The sequence below is a fragment of the Acartia tonsa genome, chromosome 12 (genome assembly GCF_053477335.1).
Source record: "Acartia tonsa isolate MP-2025a chromosome 12, ASM5347733v1, whole genome shotgun sequence".
Classification (NCBI taxonomy): Eukaryota; Metazoa; Arthropoda; class Copepoda; order Calanoida; family Acartiidae; genus Acartia; species Acartia tonsa.
The window spans coordinates 14,376,546-14,399,787 of NC_137271.1; the positions used below are offsets into that span (position 1 = coordinate 14,376,546).

The following is a 23,242-nucleotide window of genomic DNA, read 5'->3' on the forward strand; positions in this document are numbered from 1 at the left end:
AGAAGCTTATGTTGTTTAATAAACTTACCTCTAACTGTTCAAATAAGAAATTTTGATTTTTTACCTGTCCAGAGGCCACCTGGAGGCCTACAGCACCTGAACCTGGAGGCCGATTGTAATTTTTTCTTCAAATATATGAATAATATATAAAAAGAAGCTTATGTTTTATAAACTTACCTCTAACTGTTCAAATAAGAAATTTAGATTTTTTACCTGTCCAGAGGCCACCTGGAGGCCTGCAGCACCTGAACCTGGAGGCCGATTGTAATTTTTTCTTCAAATATGTGAATAATATATAAAAAGAAGCTTATGTTGTTTAATAAACTTACCTCTAACTGTTCAAATAAGAAATTTAGATTTTTTACCTGTCCAGAGGCCACCTGGAGGCCTGCAGCACCTGAACCTGGAGGCCGATTGTAATTTTTTCTTCAAATATATGAATAATCTATAAAAAGAAGCTTATGTTGTTTAATAAACTTACCTCTAACTGTTCAAATAAGAATTTTTTTATTTTTTTACCTGTCCAGAGACCACCTGGAGGCCTGGAGCTCCGGAACCTGGAGGCCTATCCAAAAAATATTAAATCTGGGGGAAAATCATCATATAAGAATGATTTTATCCCTAATAACCTATCCTCTCAGTCCAAAGATAAAGCCTATACTCACCGTTTACGCGAAAATGTCAGAACTTCCCCCCCCCCCTTAACCCTAGAAATTAATATCTTTTTCCAGGATAAAAGTGCACAGATTTCCAGCATACACATCCTCCATCTTAGCCCTAGAAATAAAAATTATTAACCCTAGAAATTAACATCTTTGTCTAGGGTTATAGTGCACAGATTTATAGCATACACATCCTCCATCTTACCCCTAGAAATAGAAATAAGTAACCCTAGAAATTATTATCTTTTTCTAGGGTTATAGTGCACAGATTTCCAACATATACATCCTCCATCTTACCCCTAGAAAAAAAATATAATTAACCATAGAAATTAATATCTTTGTCTAGGGTTATAGTGCACAGATTTTTAGCATACACATCCTCCATCTTATCCTAGAAAAAGAAATAATTAACCCTAGAAATAGATATTGTTGTCCGGGGTTATAGTGCACAGGTTTCCAGCATACACATCCTCCATCTTAACCCTAAAAATAGAAATAATTAACCCTAGAAATAACAAAAAAATTGATTAACAAACTTAATTAAACTTTAAAAATATTAAATTTTGTTTTAAACCTTGATTTTTTAACGACCAAAATTAAAAATATTAAAAAAAGGGGGGTGGATATACCACTTTAATAATCAAACCTGAAACACACAGGAACTCAAATAAAATAAAAGAGAGGGTATAAGCTTTATGTAACTCTACTAACAGGGCGAAGTCTTGGGTCTTTGAAATCAGATTACAGCGTCGGAAACATAAACACAGCCGAGTCCCAACAAAAAAAGCAATTTTTTAGCAGACGATAAGTGTCTCCAACAATAGGGCCAAGTAGTTGTCTGGTATACACATCTCTACTTTATACATATACTTATTATTGAATCAATAACACATTTAGGGTAATTTTTCATGGTTCCGCTGCCGTTTTTCACAGTTCTAATTTGTGACCCATAAAAGCACATGTTGTACCATTTCCCTGTGCTGATTTTGTGTTGTAGATTTGATTTTTGAAGTGGCACATTCACCCCCCCCCCCCTACCGCCTCTTTATAATATACATATAGATGACCGAATTAAAATAAAGTACTTATTGAAACCTAAATTAAAAACACTTATGTAATTAATTTTAAGTACTATAATAATTTTCTAATTAGGATTTTTATTAAAATTTTTAATAATGCAGTTAATAAAATATGTTTTTCTAGTTAGGTTAAAATAATTCACAAGGAAAGGCATAAAAATTAAGTTAAATACTTAATACTTATGATTATTTAAACATGAAATTTTTAGACCTTAGAGTGAATCCTATTATATAAGTAAGCTTTTTTGTCTGTAGTGAAAGATCTAGCTAACAGCTGAACCGATATGGTTCTCCTATACAGTTAAGCTTCTTATAGGTCCTGAAATGGTTTTAGGCTATATTATTTTATTAAGTCTGGATATGGTTTTAGGCTATTTTCAGCCTTTCCATTTCTCTACGAATATATAGCCCATAAACACAAGATTGTTAATGTTTTTTTAATTACATAATAAAAATTAATTGCAAATAAATACAAGGATGACAACATCCATAAGTAGCGAAGCACAAAAAATCGTAGATGGGAATACGTACAGGTAGATTTAAAAGGTTTTTACTAAAATCAAGAATAGATTTATTGGATAAAATAAATATGAAACCTTGTTTTATTTTGTATGATGACGATGGTCAAAGTAAATTATATTAAAGATGCTCATAACAATGGGAAAAATTATTTTGATACTGATATCCCATAAAAGTTTGAAAATTGGATCAAAATAAACAAAGATCTTGGGAAATATGTAAAACGTTAAAAATAGCCAAAAACCTAATAAAAGGCAGTCTCGCCGCCATGGTTGTTTTCTTAAAACGACAAAAAATTTTATTTTTAAATCCTTAAAAACTTCAAAAATTTGGAAAATCGGACCATATACACTGAAGATATGGAAAAAAGTGTTAAATATATTTATAAATAGCCTAAAACCTGCCAAAAAGGCAGTCTGGCCGTCATTGTTATTTCCTTTAAAGACGGGAAATTTAATTTTGATATCTACAACTGAAAAAATTTTGAAAATCGGACCATACACTGAAGATATGGAGAAAAATGTGAAAAATATAAAAATAGCCTAAAACCTGTTAAAAAGGCAGTCTGGCCTTCATGATTGTTTCTTTAAACGACAGGTAATTTAATTTTGATATCTGTAACTGAAAAAATTTTGAAAATCGGACCATAAACACTGAAGATATGGAGAAAAATGTGAAAAATATAAAAATAGCCTAAAACCTGCTAAAAATCGGTCCGACCGCAAATGATGTTTTCTAGTCAATTGTGCTCCTTAATAATGGGAATGTTGTCAAAAAATTTCAGCATTCTATCTTTTATAGAAGCTGAGTAAATCCCATTTCCCCCATAGCGTTACGGACGGACGGACAAAGTGAATTATAGAGTAGCTTCGCTACTAATAATTATACATGGCTCTTTTTATTTATAAAAATAAACTAACTTTTATTATTAAATATTCTCTTTCCCAAAACTCTCTTTTTATCAAGACTAAAAGAAACACTTTGAAAAAAGAAATTGTTTTATAAGAAATTGAAGTGGTTCAAAAAGGATTTAACTCAAAAGTTTAATAGAAAATTAAAATCTTATCGAAATTGTAAATCTGTCGTAATACATTCATAGTGTTCTCTATGTGCTTAATGACAGATAAGGTTCCAGGACAAACGCAGGAGTCCCAAACGTCGGAGTGGACAAACGGAGGAGTGTTAAAATATTAATTTAATTAGGTATTTCTATACAGGTTAGGTTAGGTTAAGATATGAATATACAAATAAGCCCCCCGCAGGGGTTAGGCATTTAAAAAACCTAAAAATGGTTTAAAATAGGTTAGGTTAAGTATCCACTCCTGCGTTTGGGACTCCTGCGTTTGTCGTAGGACCACAGATACTGATGCATCTAGACATACGGGTTATATAATATTTACTTACATACTATCAAATACCTCATACGGGTGAGGCCAACGTCAGGTCCAACAATCAAGGTTAACTAAGTCAAAGTTCGCCTTTTCTGTCAAAACACCCGGGTTATTAGGTTAAGTAACACCCATGAGACAACCATGCATTGCATGGTAATGAATTGCGCCTGTTTTGTGCCAAGTATTTCCCCCAACTCCAACTATTATTGTCTTACACCTGACATAGCAGCAGTAGAAACAATTTATAACTTCTTTAGTTTTGACTCAGTGTTAAGCCGAGATTCAAACCTAGCACCTCCCCGACGACAAGCGGATGCGCTACATGTTGATCCACGGTGGTGAGTTAATATTTACCTGGGATGATCCAGACTGGCTACCCAAGTTGGAACATAAGTATCCATAGGATCACTCAACCCTGTTCTTCCGTAGCTTCCTAAAAAATCATATTAGATATACTTCTGAATACTAATACGATGATTCCCCTGATTTCTTGTAAATGCAAAATGAATATTAGGTCCTAATGTAATGGTCATTCAAGTTAAGTTTCAATGACAAAAGATAAACTAAATGTTAGATCATATTATTTATATTCAACCTTATATTATATTTAAAAATAACATGATGTTACAATGAAGCTTCCTATAGGTCCAGGGAAGGTTTGTAACAATTTTAGAGGAGGATAACTCACCCCTGGAAAAAATACCTTCCAAATAAATACATTTTTTGTACAATTTACTTTTTAAAATTGAAATGTAAAGTCGAAGGCCGACACTCACCCCTTCCCGGCACCATGCGAGCAACACAAATTGAGTCCTACCTGCTCCCCAAGTGAATACGCGGCCCATCTCATCAACCATGGCGGCATGGTGTGTGCCCGCGGCAATGCTCTTGATCCGCATCATCTGCATGCTCTTGGTCTTCTTAGTTTTACCATCCCTCTCGTAAACTCTAAATAAAATATTTGATTAAATGTTGTTGATTTAAATTTTAATGTTAAATTTTTTTTGTGGGGGCCTTATACAAAATAGGGACAGAGTCTGCTATTTTCTAAAAGTTTTATGTTATATTTGTTTAATAATACTTTATATTTTATACAACTATGGATTACATACAGGGTGTTTCACGAGAAACTTTTTTTAAAATCTTAATTATGCATAGAAAATCAAACAATTATATAAAATGCTTTATATATTTGGAAAAATGTTCTGGGACATTAGTGTTTCAAATATTTAAAAATGATTTTTTCAACAAATAATGCCTTAAAACGGGGTTTTCCAAAGGCCTTATTTAAAAAAAAAAGATTTATGGATTTAAAGGACGTGGAAAAAATGCGCACATTCTTAAAATTTGAATTGCACGGCTTGTTTTAATAGTAGGATAAAACGTTATACATACCATTAGAATCGTCATAAACTCTAGCTTTCGAAAATATAAGTATTATTTTTTTGCTATTTGTAGTTTAGGAGCTTCGTTGAAAAATGTGAGAAAAAGGTTGAAAAGTAGATTGAGCAATCAATTTTCCCTCAAACTTTATGTTAGAAGGTCTAATTTTGTTAACTTTTAATATATTATGATTATCAATTGTATTTTCGTTATGTATTCTTTTTATCTGAATGAATTATAAAATTCTTAATAAATATAATAATATGAATATAAAACTTTTAAGAATTTTGAAAAAAAAAATACATAATATTGAATTTTAATATTATTGTAAAACAGCAATTTTAGAAATAAATGAAAGAGTTTAAAACACGTTAAATCGGAAGTAAAAATTAAATTTTAAGCAATATTTTAAAACAAGGATGGCAACATCGATAAAGCGAATCTACTTTTGATTGAATTTGTTAATAATCGTCTGTCTGACCGTCTGGTTTGTTGAGTTTTGCTTTTCTGGATTAAGATTTACAAATTGAAAATAATGAATTTCATTAAGGGAAATATACTAAAGACTTGATGATCATTTAATTTATTGGTAATTTACAATTAACTTTTTAAACTTTATAACAAGAAAATTTTTTTTATAATAAAAGGGAATATGCACGAACGAGAGCAAGTGATTTTTAGTACCTTCCAGCAATTAATCAAAGTATTTTTTATCATAATATATCATTATTAATAATCATTGCTTTATAAAGAATTTTTTTAAATGGATTAGTGTATAATTGTAATTGCTTCAAATAAATGCAAACCAGCGTTGCGGAGCCGTTTGATTTTGGTGCGGCTCCGGTTCCGGCTCCGCGGAGCCGTCTGTGATGATGGTGGCTCCGGCTCCGACCTTAAATCAAGAAAAACTATTTTTGACTTTTAAAGGTTTTAAAGTTAAATTTTTGATAAAAACTTAAAAGGGGCATTTGCACAGGACAAAACAGAATTACCAAATTATAATTTATAAAAAATCTCTTTATTTATCTAGTCCGTAGCCGGAGCCGTTTTTTAACGAAAATTACGCCTCCAGCAAAATATGGCGGCTCCACGGCTCCCGGCTCCGCAACACTGATGCAAACATATGTAGATTTACAACTGGAAGGTGATAAACATGACTTGCTCTTGTTAATGCATAGTCCCCTTTGGAAGAAGACAAAATAAGTTTGGGAACAACTACTTTTTTTATTAAATGAGTGTGGAACTCAATACGCGTAGGAGGTACCCAATCTTTGTAGGCGAAATCCAATTGCAGCAAATTGTGATAAAGATTCTAAAATTAAAACAGAAAATCTAATAAATGTATTAGTCTAGATTTATAACCTAGACAACTATATGGCCAATGTGGTGGGGACCATTTTCGTCTCTAGCAAGTAGATATCTGCTTTTTTTTTTGTAGCGACTGCGTTTATATTTCCTACGCTTATGGCTAATAATCAAAGACCCAATTGAAAGTTGGCACAGGGTCCTCCACCCCGTGGGTAGTTACTTATACCTCACGCCCCCTCTATACTTTAAAGAAAATCCTAAAGCATTAACATTTAACAGTCATTTAAACAAGAAATGAATATTATTAGCAGCCGTTTAGCCCCCCAAATCCAAATTCATAAATGCTTGTATAGGCCGACGCAAATAACATGATTAAAACAAGCAGCCTTGCCTCAAACACCAAGCCTCGTTATATCGACATGCAAAGAGAGGGAAAAATGGGGTGTTTATTACACTAGTCCCAAAGTTTCATAATAATGTTTTCTTATTTGTTGGGTTTGGAGACTATTATTCAACTTTGATTAGTTAGTTCATTAAGTTGAGAGTCTAAACGTTTCAACCACTAATTGTGATGTACAAAAGGAGTAATTTTGTATTATCATTGGGGATATACATCAATTTATCAGCTATTGTCTCATCCCTTTAGATCGCAGCAAAGTTAAGCTGAATTAAACATTTCATATTTTTTTTATTATTTGTGCATGTTCCTACAGGTAGTAGAAGAGTCATAATGTGAGTCTCAGCAATATTGGAGTATGTTGTATCACATTCTACAGATAATATACCATTTACCAATACTAGCAGCTTCGCCCCTAGCTTCTAGGGGCTTTGCCTCAAGAGGTAAAAAAAATTAAGTACCTCTCGTGTTACAAACACCACATTTTAAATTAACTTCGTAAAAAAATTGAGGGAGATATTTTTGTTTATTTGAGGGGTTGGGGTGTCCCCTCCCCAAAAAAATAGCTTAAAACTACCACAGGACCAGTAGATATATTCCCTGAAGAGTAGAATCCGATCTGTTTAGTGGTTACCAAGACAGACAGACGGACGGACAGACAGACATCATTCTACTTTGTATTATAGATATTCAACTTATTGGTTGGCTCAAAATCTATGGGTACTTTTTTGGGTCGATTCAAAATGAGATCGGGTTCTCATTTACAGGGTAGCTCCTCATAGGTCTTGGGAAGGTTTATAACTATTTTCCTGGGGGGATGGAACCCCCAGCCCCCATAAAAAATGAAAAATTAAAATAGTGAAGTAAAATGCACACGCCCCTCCCCTAATAAAGAATTGTTTTTTTGAATTTTTCTTTTATATCTAAAATACGAAAAATTTAGTTGATCAAACCTCTTGGGGAAAAAAGCCCCTAAAGACTAGGGGCGAAGGCGCTAGTATTTTATAAAGTTTTGCTTTATATAAAAAAACTTTATTCCAATACCAGTACTTTGGTGTTTTCAAGTAATTCCAAGAAATCCAATATCAAAATTATTTCAAACAAAATTTCTGAACCTAAATAATTCAAATGTTCTTAGCTTATGTCATGATAGAATTTTATGTTTTAACTTTGTAGGATTTATAAAATCAAAATATAGCCCGGGCCTTCGGCCCCTCGGGGATAACAAAACGGGAATTAATCTTTGAATTTTACTTTTACTATCCGTAAAAAAGCTATCCATAACATGATGCGATGAATAACTATTATGTAATATCTTATTTTTAAGATAAGTTTAAAACAGTGGGTTTTTTTGTATGTGTCATATTTTGGTGAATAAATTGGTCTGCTAATCATATATATTTTTAACACAAGAATGACAGAATCCATAAAAGCAAAACTATGTAGTAATTTCATAATAAAAGGACAAAATACTAATAAAAAGTAAAATTATTATTATCGAAACTTCAACTTCAATTTGCTAGGTATAGTTGTCAGGGAGTAAGGGAGGGGACAATGGATCGAATATTCAATTTTTAAGAGTATCAGACTTTGGGTACTGGCTTAAAGGGAATGTGCAAGAATTCAGCAGTTTCTGACTGACTTTGGGTACTAGCGCATCACTGCCCCGTTAATTAGCTGAATTAGTTTTAAATAAAGCACACAGAAAAATTTGTCCTAAGATGACTGATTTTAACAAATATTTTTCCCAAGAAAATGTCATTTCATGTATGGAAACTCTACTGTGATATTTATGTATTAAACGATCTAAGAACCCCTCGAATTTAGGTAGCAGTTAAAAATATATAAGAAGGGTTGACGAAGGTGATTTTTCTAGTGATTAATTACAGAATGTTTACTACATTGTTATGTACTGGTAATTTAATTTTCAAGTAAATGATTTTTTTCTTAGAACTAATTTTGTTCTCAATTATATTACCATGATCCCTTTATAATTTTGGTCAAATTTTTTTGATAAATCTAGTTTTTATTGCTTTTCAGTGAAAACTCTTAAATTGAATTAATTGCCCATTGTCCCCTCCCTTACTCCCTGTATAGTTGTACACAAAGTGGCATCCCGTAAGTTACCCCCCCCCCCCCGCTGGTGAGTACACAACTACACTGGTTGTACATAGTGATGAACAACATTATGTCAAAATCACTAGGTATATTAAAATGAAGATACTAGTAGCGAAGCTACTCTATAATTCACTTTGTCTGTCCGGCCGTCCGTCCGTCAGTTTGTAACACTATGGGGGAAACGTGATTTTCTCGGCTCATATTCAAAATAGATAGCTGAAATTTTAAGTGAAGATTCCCATTATACATGCCCATTTGATATTGTTTTGACCATTTGTCTGTTATTTAAGGTGCTAGATCGTTTCCTAGATTTTTAGGTTGTCGTGATTTTCTCTATTCCTATTCAGGATTGACGGCTGAAAAAATCAGGGATTAAATATGTTAATATTGTAGTATTTATACCACGGAAAACAGACGGTAAATAGTTAGTTATAGAGTAGCAATACTTCATATATCAATAATCAACACTTTGAATATTCACTTACTGTATTCCAATTATATCTATGTTTAAATCAGATTAGGTTAGGTATATTAAGATAGTTAATAACTGGGTAAAGCTATGATCAATAAATAGATATATAACGAGCTTCAACTCGGAGCTCATTATAATGTCCAGGCCCCACTCTTGGTGACAACCTGGCTAGTAAGTCTTATAGTTTTCACTATCTAAGACTTGCAAAACGCAACTGAAGCTTGATCTTCTTTATTCAAACTTCTTGCTTATTTTATTTATCATAGCTTTGTATATATGTATATAAATCAAAGATCATTATAATACACATGGAGTCAACTCTACAATTCTGTCATTACGACATTTTTCCCCCTGTTTGACCCAATGTGGATTAGAATGATTGTATAATTATGACAAGTTACATAAGTTAATTAGAACATTATTTTATTAACAACAGAGTACATAACATATTACTAAAACGAACAACTAAAACAAAAGAAAAGTTATTATTAGTTCTATGGACCATCGATGAACTCTAAATCGCTGTCAGAGTCGGTTAGTAGGTCATCCACTAGATCTTGTTCCGATTGGTCCACGTGGAGTAGCAGGGGTGCGCCCTCTTCTGGTTCATAGTCTACTTCATGCTCCTCTTGGTATGGAAGTTCCAGTACATTAGCTGGAGGTTCCTCTGGGTGATGGTCTATAGGTGCAACTGGTTCTGGAAACAGGTTGATCTCAGGTTCGTCTAGGAGATGATCATCAATAGGTTCCTCTGGGGCAGGTTCATGGACAAGGTTAATTATTGGATTAGGATTTATTTTAGATAACAGATCTAATATTTGTTTATTGAAATTCATCCCTGTTTCTAAGGACTCGGTCAGCTTGTCATTAATGAAACGACAATGGGTTTCTTCGTTCTTGGTAAGAAGTTGAATGGCGTCATTTTGTTCAGATAAGATACGCTGAAATGTTTCTTGTGCTGTGTGTTGTTTGCTTGTCAAAGAATCTATGACATACTTTAAACTTGAAACAGTGTTACCTAACTTGTGAAAGTGTTTATCAGCGTTTTCGTTGAATTTTTTTATTGCTTTTATTTCGTTTTTTATATGCTGAAGTACGTTTGTAGAGGTCCCAACGTATTCAACTTCTGTTTCTTGTTCAGTAACATCTTTCAGGGAAGGTGTGGTTGCTTGATTATCAGAGGGTCCAGGGATCTGGTGGAGGGCAGCTGTTGGTATTGGTTTTGTGTTTTTACTTTCTATTTCTATTAACGTCTCTCTAAGAACTTGAGCAAATTGCTTAGATTTTAGACTTTGATTTGGTTGCGCGCTGCGGTTGTAGGTTAAAATCTTGGATAGGGCGTATTTAGCGTTGTGGATGAGTTTGACTGGTGGTCTTGGGAGGTTGCTTGTATGGTGTGAGGGCCCAGCTGCGTCTGGATTAATTTCATAAAATTGCGTTTGGTAATTTGGTTGTTGGTAGGGTCTCCTAGTAGGGGGGTAGGATGCTCGGGTTTGGACCTCCCGTTGGCTAGGATGGTCGGTTGGAGTCCCGTAGGGTTTTCTTGTTGAGATCCGCTTGCCCTTGCTAATGTTGGCTCGACCTGAAATAATAATAATAATAATATGCTAAAATTTCTTTACTTAAAACTTGATGTTTGTTTTAGTAATATTTTATACATATTCTCTTACTAGATATATTTATATATGTATATATCTTTACAGATTTACGGACATCTTATTACTAATTAGATATATTTATATATGTATACATCTTTTTATAAGTTTACGGACATCTTATTAATAATCAGATATATTTATATATGTATACATCTTTATAGATTTATGGACATCTTAGATATATTTATATATGTGTATATCTTTATAGATTTACGGACATTGTATTAATAATTAGGTATATTTATATATGTATATATCTTTACAGATTTACGGGCATCTTATTAATGATTAGATATATTTATATATGTATATATCTTTATAGATTTATGGATATCTTAGATATATTTATATATGTATATATCTTTACAGATTTATGGGCATCTTATTAATGATTAGATATATTTATATATGTATATATCTTTTATAGATTTATGGACATCTTAGATATAGTTATATATGTATATATCTTTATAGATTTAAATGTAGCTCATTTTATGTGTATTTACATTAGTATACATGTGAATACATGATTAAAAGGATGGGGGAAGGGGTTGCGACCTTAATTTTAATTTCAAGTTCAAGTTCAATACGCATATCCCCCCCCCTTTATTTTCCTTGATCTAGGCTCTTGAAAGTGATTAGTGACGCATTTTTTTCTTCTATGTATCTTTCCCCTTTTACCTTCTAATAGTATACTTCCCCTTGGCTTTTGACGAATTAAATGGGTTCAAGTTGAGGGGGGGGTGCTGAGAGTATTGCGCGAGCAATCCTTAGTGCCTCATTTGGGTAAACACTGGGGAGAGAGTAAGTTGTCTCCCCATTTTCGCTAAGACTTGCTATTACACCCCCTTGTCCCTGTTGCGTCTCGCTGCGTAGAGTGCCGATTGCACTGTTGATTGATCCACTTTCAACGTCATTTGCTATTATGCCGCTATTTTCCCTTTCATTACCGCAACATGTGAGCGCCCAATTAAATCTACTAAGGATTTTCCCCCCGCGTAGAACAAGGGGTTTCCCCCCGCGTAGAATATTGTTGTGGTCATCACTTTCGATTTCTATGGAATTTACATCTCTTATTACCCTGTTAGCATTTTGACTTTCTATTTCCTGCATTATATTATCGTTTGACGCTTTTAGATTTTTCAATTCTATATGCTCATTTAATTGTTTTGTAGGAAATTTTGGACAGATTTTTACACATCCTATACAATAGATGAAAAGTATGACAATTATGATAATAATTCCTATAACCATTAATCCAAAAATGTAATTAGTAAGTTTTTTCCATTGTATGGATACCCAAGTAGAAACATTGTTGTACAATTTCTTAAATTGAGCGGTTTCAACCCGTGTCTTATACAAATGTCCGTCATTCGCTAGACTTTCTAAGTAGTTGCCCTCCATACTAGTTTCAACATCAACGCCGAATTGTATAGTTAAAGGGGTATTGTTGTATAAAGCTTGGGGCGTGTGTATTTCCTTTTGTAAATCAATTTTAATTACCTCCATTCCATACCCTCTATTGGTTAGAAATTGATTTCCTTTTATATTTAAAAAGGTGGGATGTAAGGAACAATTGACAGGGATTAAACCTTGGATTGGAATAATATTTCTAGAAAAGGGTGTGATGCCAAAATATGTACTATTTATTTTGACTGTGAGGTGGTTATTGAAACAAGGATACATTAATCCCAAACTTACTGGAATAACCTTTTTTACACAGTATTTGATTAGACTGGCCTCACCTAGCTGCCTAATCAAAGTAGTGTGTTTGTGAGGTTGATTCTCTGGCTTGAAACCTTTACAGTCTTGCATTGCGGGATTAATAGCTGTGTGAGCTAGCATATAGGCTTCTTCTACGGAAGTGATTTGTTCTTGTTCATGAACTTTTGGGAAAAAGGGGCGTTTATAATCTGTTAGGTAAACAATCAAGTTATCAATGTTGGTGGTGAAGTATACATGAGTGAGGAAACGAAATGGGGGAATCAAACCTTTTTCAAATGGGTGTACGTCTAATAATTCTAGGGATAGGAAGGTTTTATCATTAGATAAGAATTGACGGGTTATTTCATTGTATGTCCCTTTAACCCTGGTTTCTGTAAGGTTAGCACTCATTAATGAAATTGTCCGATATGGTGCTTCATATTTATTTAGTTCAAAAGGATGGTAAACGCTATTTGATCTATCAAGTAGGATAATACGAGACTGTAAAATATCCGTTAATTTTCCAGAGCATTTATTTTTTATTTTGTCCATCTTGAAATAACAACCGTCAGGACTTTGAAAAAGTGTAATTGGCCTTATGTTTATGGAGACTTGTAAGTCTACAAAAGAATTAGGCACTAGCCTATTACCTACATATATGCCTTCCCCCTGACACCCTGGGTTTAGTCCTTCTAACGTATCATATATGACAAGACTTCCATTCAATATAAAGTGTTTGATGGTAGGTCCTTGTTTGGCTAGGCGAATACTACTTCCTCTGTATGTTAAAACTCTAGTGTGAAACGCCCGAGTACAATCCTCCCTGCTCATTAATTGCCTAGTATTAATTTTTGCTGGTGAGGTTAAATGTAAATGAGAGAATGTGCCGCAATAATAAGAGTGACTGGACTCTATTATTTCACACAAAACTGCGGGGAGATTCCTTTTTGGACTTTTTAAAATGAGGTGGAAATTTTTTAAGCCCTTGTATGTACTCTCAGTGTACTGCGCACATTCATTTGCTGATAGGGAGGTTTTGTTAAGCTCACAACTATTTACATCTAACAAGACTTGGGAAATACAGCTTTTCCCTTGAATTAGTATAAAGACTAATAAATACCAAATATTTTTACCTTTCATGTTTAGATTTATTAGCCTGCTTAGGTCTGAGTGCTTCTTTAACTAAAACAAAAGACAGAATCATTATTAAGTTAATTTTAATATTTAATTATACATTAATTACATATAAATATTTTATATTACTATATTAACTGAACGTACATGTTAATTTCTTAGTTTATATATATATATATATGTGTGTATACTTGTATGTATATTTTTCAAGATTCTATTCTTTAGGCCCTTTTCTAGGGGTATTTTTCTTGGGGCCTAGTGATAATTGGGGATATGGTTGTACTTTGGTTCTAGATCTAGTTCTCATAACTCTATCATACATATACTCAGGTAAGGTTTGTCTTTCTTGTACCTTAATAACTTGTTTAGGTGACGACTGTTTAGGCCTCATTGGCATAAATGATTGTTCGGATGGAATAGGGTTATCATTTATACTTACATTTTTATTAGTTTGGATACTAGAATCAAATTCCGACAATTGAGGTTCTTTAGATTCCATATCTTTGTCCTCGATATCATACCAAATATCCCCTTCCTCTAAATCTTCCCCCCTTGACTGAATTTGATATTGTGCGGGGGTTGGGTTTTGGCTACTTGTAGTAGTTGTTATATTTTCGTTATCGTCCTCTGGCAACCCTGATATAGTAGTTTCAGGGATGGAGGAATCGTTGTTATAATCTAAATACGAAAATTCTCCGGAATTAAAAGATTTATCATTATAGGCATTATCTATATCCATTTGTTTATTTGATATTTCCAATGTTATATCCTCGGTCGGTACAATTCCTGATAAAGGATATACTTCAAAAGAGATTTTGTCCTCAAAAACCATAGCAGTTGATGAAATTTTTCTCAACTTTTCTCTACTTATGATTTGATTTTTTTTGACAGGACAATTATGTACTGGGGCAATTTCAAATAAGATTTTGGAAAATTTTTTTATTACTAAAAAAGGTCCACAATAAAAACTTTTTAGTTTTTTTGATAATCCCACCCTGACAATATTAAAAAAAGCAAATACCACGTCATTGGGATACAGCTCTTCTTTATCTTTTCGACTCTTGTTTTCAAATTCAATATAAATTTGCTTTTTTGAGGTAATATGTCTTATAACACTCTCAATGTTTTGCACAAATTTTATATAAGAATAACAATCAATTTCTTCTGTAGTTTTGGTTATTGGGGCAAATATATCTATGGGGAGGATAGGCTCTCGACCATCTATAATACAAAGTAGAACGATGTCTGTCCGTCTGTCCGTCTGTCCGTCTGACCGTCTGTCCGTCTGTCTGTCCGTCCGTCCCTTAAGATCTCGGTAACCACTGAACCGATCGGATTCTACTCTTCAGGGTATATACCTATTGGTCCTGTGGTGGTTTTAAGCTATTTTCTTGGGGGGTGGGACACCCCCAACCCCCCCAAAAACAAAAAAAATCCCCCCCCATTTTTTTTTTTTTTTTTTTTTTTTTTTTTTTTTTTTTTTTTTTGTAGAATTCTTTTGTAGAAATATTCTTTTGTGAAGAATTCTTTTGTAGAAGAATTCTTTTGTAGAAGATTTCTTTTGTAGAAAATTTCTTTAGTTCTTCTTATTTTTTATTTTTATTTTTTTTGTTGTCATCTCTTGGGGCAAAGCCCCTAGAGGCTAGGGGCGAAGCCGCTAGTAAACAATAAAGTATGGTGTATAACCTGTGCGTCTGCTTTTACTACAATTGATAATTAGCGTAGCTGTTGCTAATTTTTGAGGCCAATCTTTGTCTAAGTAATCAGTATTACTTCTTAGTGCACTATAAATACTTTGATTTTGCCTCTCAATGGGGTTGCTTTGGGGGTTACGTGCGGGGGTGACTACTGCTTTAATTCCCAATTTATCCATTACTCCCTGGAAGATTTTTGATGTGAAGTTAGACCCCCTGTCACTCCTAACTTTTCTAAATAAGCCATATGTCGTAAAGAATTCATTACATATTACATCAATTGTAGATTCTGTGGTTGCATCAGGTATGGGATACGAAAAAACAAAACGAGAATATAGACAAATTAACATGAAGATGTATTTGACTGTTTGTCCTTTATATGTTGACTGGGTAAGTGGTCCTATTAAATCAATAGACACATATTCAAAGACCCTAGTAGCACTCGCACTGTATTCTAAGGGGTGTTTATGTTTAGGGCTATGTCCCACCTTTTTTAAGCAAATTATACAATTGTGTATGCGTGCTTCTACAAATTTTTGTAACCCTGGCATGAAATATTTTGCGTTGATTTTTGCAATTGTTTCATTTATTCCACGGTGTCCCATCCCTGGCGCTGAATGTGCTAAATCGAAAATGCTATTATATAGCCCTAATGGGACTATTGGTCTATCAATGTGTTTAGGTTGACGAAACAATAATATTCCTTTGACCAAATGGACATGATCCAAAAACTGGGATAAGTATTTTAAACGCCCCCCTAACTCTGCTTTTTCGTTTTAAGTTAGGACATGATTTTGTACAATCCAATCCCGAATTTGGGATGTGATTTTATCTTTTTGAATTTCAATTAACCATGAATTAAGATTTGAGGCTATTTCATAATCATTTATAGCGAAAATTTGATCTTCAAATTTGCAATTATCAGTGTATGGATCTAATGTGTTGTTGTCTATACATAATAAACATTCGGATTTAGAATGTTGTACGCAATCAAATTTTGCCCTACTTAAAGAGTCAACATTAACATGTTCCTTTCCCTTTCTATGAATGATTTTAAAATTAAAACTTTGCAAGAAAACCACCCATCTATAGGATACCCCATTTATAGAATTTTTAGTCCATGACCTATAATTTACTAAAGAGGAAGAATCTGTCCTAACTAAAAATTCTCTGTATCTAGCAAAATGTAGAAATGTTTTAATCACATATATAAGACAGGCCATTTCTCCTTTATATGATGCATATTTTTGTTCAGTGGAATTACATTTTTTTGTACAAATTCCTATTATTTTTTCTTGGTCATTTTGCTTTTGACAAATTATTCCTCCAAAGTAATTAGATGAGTAATCAATATCGAATATGAATAATTCTTTTGAATCCCAATTTGGATATCCTTTTTGAATGGCTTGAGTAAACATAGTTTTAAAATTTTCCCAGGTTTTTATTAATTCAGGGGTCCAATTTATTGTTTCATCCCTGCGATGGTCATCTAAGGGGTAACTTATTTTAGAGTAATTGGGAAAATAGTCGCGGTAATAATTGCAGAACCCTAAAAACCTCTGCATATCCTTCCCACTAACAGGCCTAGACCAATGTTGTATGCGATCTAAATATTCTGTGTCTACTTCTATCCCATCCCTTGAAATTATGTGCCCCAAATATTTACATTTATCAGAGAATAGTTGACACTTATTTAGATTTATTTTTAGACCTGCCATTTGTAGAACCAAGAAAGTATTTTCTAAATGTAAACAATGGTCTTTAGTGTTTTCAGAGTAAATTATTAAGTCGTCTAAGTAAGCAATTAAATAGATATACATATTTGGGAGCAATGATAAGACTTTGGACATAAGTCTACAAAAATAGGCAGGTGCGTTTGAGAGGCCAAAAGGCAGCCTCTCAAACACGAATTGCCGGTTGTCTGCAATGAAGGCAGTGTAGGGTTGGGATTCCTTATCTATCTTAACAGCATGATAAGCAGCGGTTAGATCCAATGTACTAAAGACATTTCCTGTACCTAACCGCTGAATATTTTCACTTATTAGGGGCAGGGGCCAAGCTAGCTTTTCAGAACAATTATTTAAATGGCGGTAGTCCACTACAAACCTAAGTTTAGCTTCCCCCCCAGGTGTAATTGGTTTTTTCTTAACTGGGAAAATGGGCGAAGCCCAGGGACTAAAATCTTCCCTAATGATGTTTGAATCTAACCATTTATCTAATTGTTCTTTTAGTCTAGCTCTGTATTCGGGATTAAGTTGGATAACCCTCCCCCTTTTAGGTTCTGCCCCTTCTTTTAGCTTAATGTTGAACTGTAGTAAGTCAGTATTTCCGACATCATTGTCATTTTCGGAAAATACATGATAATATTTTAAACATAGTGTTAATATTTGAAGGCGTAGTTCATCATTTTCTTTAAACAGAGGATTAGAGTCTAGTTTAAGAGCTTCAGAAATAAACTCGCTTCTTTGCAATAAAGTGTCCTTGTCTAATGAAGCAATATCTAATTGACTAATTGTATTATCTATGACGTCATTGGACAAAGGTTGGGCCTTTCCAATGATTGTATTAGCCTTAATAAATAATTTATTTTCAGATAAATTTACACAGTTTACTTGACAATAATTGTTTGATGACATTTGATAGGCACCTTCAATTAGCATGAATCCCTGTCGGGATGTACGTTTAGAATCTAATGGGGAGATATATAATTCTTTATTTTGTAGGTTACAATATTTAGGTACTCGCACTTTTATCACCCTTGTCCCTGGATATATTGATAAATCTTCATTTAAACATAAATTCACTTTTGTCCCTTCTAGATATTTAAAAAATTTGTTGGAGTTGTATTTTAACCCTGGTAAATCATTTGAAGGGATTTCTGCAGTTTCAATTTTGGAGATACATAGCGAATTAAGGTCTTTTTTGTCTACCAATTCATTGTTATATAAAGGGATAGTATGATTTTCAATTTGGATAACATTTTTGTCTAACAGAATATTTATTTTATTCTCTTTAAGAAATTTAGCTCCTAAATTGATAACATCAGACATATGCTCGGGTATATAAAATAATTCTTTAAAAGTTTTGGTGGATTGGTTAAAATTAAACTCTAATTCTACTTGCCCTATGATTTTAACAGTACTTAAATCTATGCTGTAGGCTATTTTATTGACAGGTAAATAGGATATATCATGTTTATTTAATATGTCTGGAGAAATTAAATTGTAGAAATTATTACCAGTATCTATAAGTGAGGTGACTTTGTGCTTAAACTTTGACAGGGGATTAGATAATTGTACTTCTGCTAAGATGGCCATATTGAAAAATATTTATAACCTATCAATGTTTAATTAACCATAGTTATATATATATATTCCTTATATTCCCCCCCCCCTCTCATATTTTCAATTATCCTTTAATATTGTAGGAAAAAAAAGAAAATTTTATAGGAATATCTATTACTGGTATGCTTTATTGATAGATTATTTTATTCAGTTTTTCTTTTTTTTGTACATGTCATATAGAAATCTTTTTAATAAATGAACTATTTTTAACATTGTAGCATAGAAAGGTTGAATTTTATCTTATTAATTTAGTTTATTACAATCATATATTAATAACAATAAAGACTAATTTACTAAATTAATTTATAGATCATTGAATAGAATCTTGACATATCGAAAGCCGTACTGAGTAACTACCATGTAAGATAAATTGGTATACTTATATATATATATATATATATATCATATTCTGATTACCATATTTATTAATTAATTGGTATAAAGAGAGAAATAAATATATCAGATGATAAAATTAGTGGTAAGCAGATGAAAAAAAAAAATAAAAGTAAAGTAAAATTACCTTGAAGTAAACAATTCACTTATATTTATGTCTGTTTGTTTTATTAACTAACAGTTTATTTTGAAATTAAGTCACTAACTCAACATTGAGCTTATAACTTTTTTAAATTTCAATTTTTTATTTAAATGTGCTTTTGTTGAATGGAAACTGAGGACTGATTTAAATTTAAAGTAGTAAGGCAAGTTTTTTTATATTCTTATCAACAAATTTTTTATCTCTCTTTCTCTTTTTTATAAAATTTATTGTCCCCCCCATTATTTGAAATCAATATCATATAAATTTTTGTTTGTATATGAGTGGCTGAAAAAGGGGGGAAAGGGGGTGTTTGAGGGGGTTAAATTCCCCCTTATCATACGTAGATTTTTCATAACATATATGTACTTTTTTTGATTATAATTTTCCAATCATATGATTTGAGATAGACATTAGTTATGTTGTTATTGTTTATATTAATATGTTATTTGTTTATATGTTAAACACAAAAAAACAGAAACAAGTTTATTATTTATACTTTTATTCACATAGAATTTTAAAATACAAATATAACATATTTATGAAAATATCAATTATTATGTCTCAATTAAAAGTACAATTAATAATAGGCTTTTTATCTATTTTAACCCATTGATTAGAAATATGGAACGCTGTCTAGATTATGTTTCATTTGTTTTTCAGCATTGTCCATTAACATTGCAATTTGTCTGTCTGTCTTGTCTTGTATGGTTTCTTGGCTGGAGAGCTGATTTACTTGTCTGTCTGTCGTGTTAGGGGGCCTAAAAGTATTTTTAGGTTGCCCCATAAACATTTTTGCTTTTGTCAGTCCAATTTTAGAATTAGGATCTGGCGGATTACCTTTTTTCTTTGACAAGCATTTGACAACAGTATGATTTGCCTTATTGCAATACCAACAAATCATAGCTTTTGATTTAAAATTTAACGCACCTATTATATCCATAATAGTAGATTCGTCTAAACCTTCCTCATTTTGGAATTGAGGAATGGTATCTAACTCAGACAATGTATTATCCATTGTTATTACATCCATTACATCCGACTTTTTAGGGTGAATTTCATTGATTTGAAGCTGGGTAGGGGCAATTGTAGAATTGCTGCTGTCAATTGTTTCAAAATATAGTTTTTGGGTTGCTATAGTTAAACATGATTTGACTTCTTCCCCTTTTAACCCTTCCATCTTACCCCAAGTGACGTAATGATTCCCCCTCTTAGATAGTTGAACTAAGAATTGGTCAGTATTTTGAAGATTATTCATGGTTTCAACATAATCTAACATATATTCCCCCAATTTTTCATTTTTTAGTGTTTTACACACATTATAATAAAATTGTCTCCAAGCCGTACCCAAAATTTGCTTACTAGGTTGCATATTTTTAAACGCCTTTAGTTTTTTGTAAAAAAAATCGTCAAGGAGCTGCGTAGATGCTTGTTTCATATTATAGAAACAATGTGAAGCTGTTTCTGCACTAACAAATGGAGAGAATTTTCTGCGCAATTTTAGATAGTATTTGAGCGGAGACATTTCCGCAAGTTCGGGATGTTCGGGGCGAAGTTCGTATCCCATAGCATTAGGATAAGCTTCTGCAACTTTTTCATAGAACTTTAGCTTGAAAAGCGAGGGAGAGTCAATTTTATAAGAGCTAGCTACGGCCCAGAATTGAGCAAAAAAATCCTCTATATCTGTAGTCTCTTTGTTCCAATTTGGTGCAAGTCTACAAAAAGAATCATCCCATTTATAGCGATAATCACATATCACTTTGTATGTGAATGATGAGGCATCTTTATCTTGCATATCTTTAAGTGTAGCTGTTCTATCAGGGATAGGGAATAGGTTAGTAAGCAGATTTATTTCAAAATCAGAGAAGTGATTTTCCCTTGCGTTGACAAAGTTTTTGTTACCCTTAGGCCCATTGAAAGAAAAGATAGAATTTTGCATTTCTTCAGGGGCCTTAGCTTTTGGCATTTCTGTGAATTCAATTGATGTTTTGGGTACCCATTCCCTATATGTACAATCTAATGTATCATCTCTACCAACACCTTGTTCAATTGCAAGCCTTACTAAGGTTAGATCATCCCTTTCCTTGAGGTCTAATAAACTAGAAATATCACCCCCAGCAGGTAGATCTTTAATTTTTTGATTTATGGTGGCAGTTTCAGTCTTTAAGGATGAAATTTTGTCCGTTAAAGTCTGTTTGTTGGTGTCCAATTTTTTGTCGAGTGTATCAACTATTGTACCAACACTTACCTTTTCTTGTTTGTTGAACATTTAATAGGGCATTATGTAATAGTGTGTTAAAAGCATTAACTTGGGTTAAGATATTTTTAATATTTTCATCTTTGATATTGGCAATGCGTTCAGCCATGATTTCCTGTGCATTAGGTGTAGTCATGGTTAAACTTATTCTTGTCAAATTTAAGATGAAAATTTAATGAAAAATGTTATTAACAATTAAAAGAAATGTAGACACAATAATGACCTTGTATGTTCACATGAGAAACTAGAAAAGAGTCTTTAGAGCGTATGTTTTTTACACGAGGTGGGAGTGTTATATTTCAGATTAGCTTAATATTTTTATATTAGTTATGACAACCAATATTTATATTTAAACTTTTAGTAAGAACTATAACCCTCCGCACCTAAGCACTGCGCCACTTTTGTAGTATTTATACCACGGAAAACAGACGGTAAATAGTTAGTTATAGAGTAGCAATACTTCATATATCAATAATCAACACTTTGAATATTCACTTACTGTATTCCAATTATATCTATGTTTAAATCAGATTAGGTTAGGTATATTAAGATAGTTAATAACTGGGTAAAGCTATGATCAATAAATAGATATATAACGAGCTTCAACTCGGAGCTCGTTATAATGTCCAGGCCCCACTCTTGGTGACAACCTGGCTAGTAAGTCTTATAGTTTTCACTATCTAAGACTTGCAAAACGCAACTGAAGCTTGATCTTCTTTATTCAAACTTCTTGCTTATTTTATTTATCATAGCTTTGTATATATGTATATAAATCAAAGATCATTATAATACACATGGAGTCAACTCTACAATTCTGTCATTACGACAATATTCTACATTTTTTCCATAAAGTTTCATTAAGATTAGTCAATTAACTGCGGTGCTAGATCGATTCCTAGACTTTTAGTTTTCATGATTTTAAGAGTTGCGTAATTTAAAGGTTTCGTGATTTTCCTATTTTATCAAGTTTAATGTTTATTGTATGATACCGCTCTATATTATTTTTTTCGTTATATCCCTTCATAATTTTAGAGCTTCGCTACTTATGAATGTTCATATCCTTGTTTTTAATTAAAACAAAAAGTTACAACAATTTCAAGATTTATACCTACTCATTTTTAAAGAAATTTTAGAGCAAGGTTTAAAATCGATAGGATAACTTTAATGTAATATAATTCACTAGCGGCTTCGAATTTTTTGTTTTTGGGGGGGTTGGGGGTGTCCCACCCCACAAGAAAAAAGCCTAAAACCACCACAGGACTAGTAGGTATATTCCCTGAAGAGTAGAGCCCATTTGGTTCAGCGGTTACCGAGATCTTAAGCTTCTGACGGACAGACAGACATCGTTCTAATTTGTATTATAGATAATCAGAGCTAACCGTTAATCCATATAACGGAATTTCTCTACGTAAATATAGAAAAATGTCGCAATTAGAAATTGAATAAAAGTTATGAAAACATGTCTAGTACAGAAAAATAATTTTGTAACTCCTTCATTTAAAAATAATTAAGAAAAGATGAATAGATTCAATACAATTATATGTTTTTTTGCTTCTACGTTTATAAAATAAATGATCACACAATAGGTTG

General features: G+C 32.6%; 3 protein-coding genes across 3 annotated transcripts in view; 1 reads left to right on the top strand and 2 right to left on the bottom strand.

Annotated features, from left to right (window-relative positions):
• The window catches only part of Hacd2 (3-hydroxyacyl-CoA dehydratase 2), a 148,118-nt gene that overhangs the window by 45,534 nt on the left and 79,342 nt on the right, over positions 1-23,242 (top strand). The window lies entirely within an intron of this gene.
• LOC145334813 (protein RCC2 homolog) overlaps positions 1-23,242 on the bottom strand; it is a 73,879-nt gene that overhangs the window by 19,283 nt on the left and 31,354 nt on the right. Inside the window, exons 10-11 of the mRNA XM_080180435.1 lie at positions 4,469-4,599; positions 4,006-4,084 (exon numbers count right to left, since the gene is read on the bottom strand). Coding sequence (XP_080036561.1) covers positions 4,006-4,084; positions 4,469-4,599 — 210 coding nt within the window. The remainder of the gene's footprint in view (positions 1-4,005; positions 4,085-4,468; positions 4,600-23,242) is intronic.
• Positions 9,326-19,519, bottom strand: LOC145334815 (uncharacterized). Its single transcript, XM_080180438.1, has 3 exons — positions 19,384-19,519; positions 13,825-13,873; positions 9,326-10,911 (listed from the first exon to the last, which is right to left on the bottom strand). The coding sequence occupies exons 2-3, from the start codon at positions 13,829-13,831 to the stop codon at positions 9,824-9,826; spliced, it is 1,095 nt and encodes a 364-aa protein (XP_080036564.1). The 5' UTR covers positions 13,832-13,873; positions 19,384-19,519; the 3' UTR covers positions 9,326-9,823.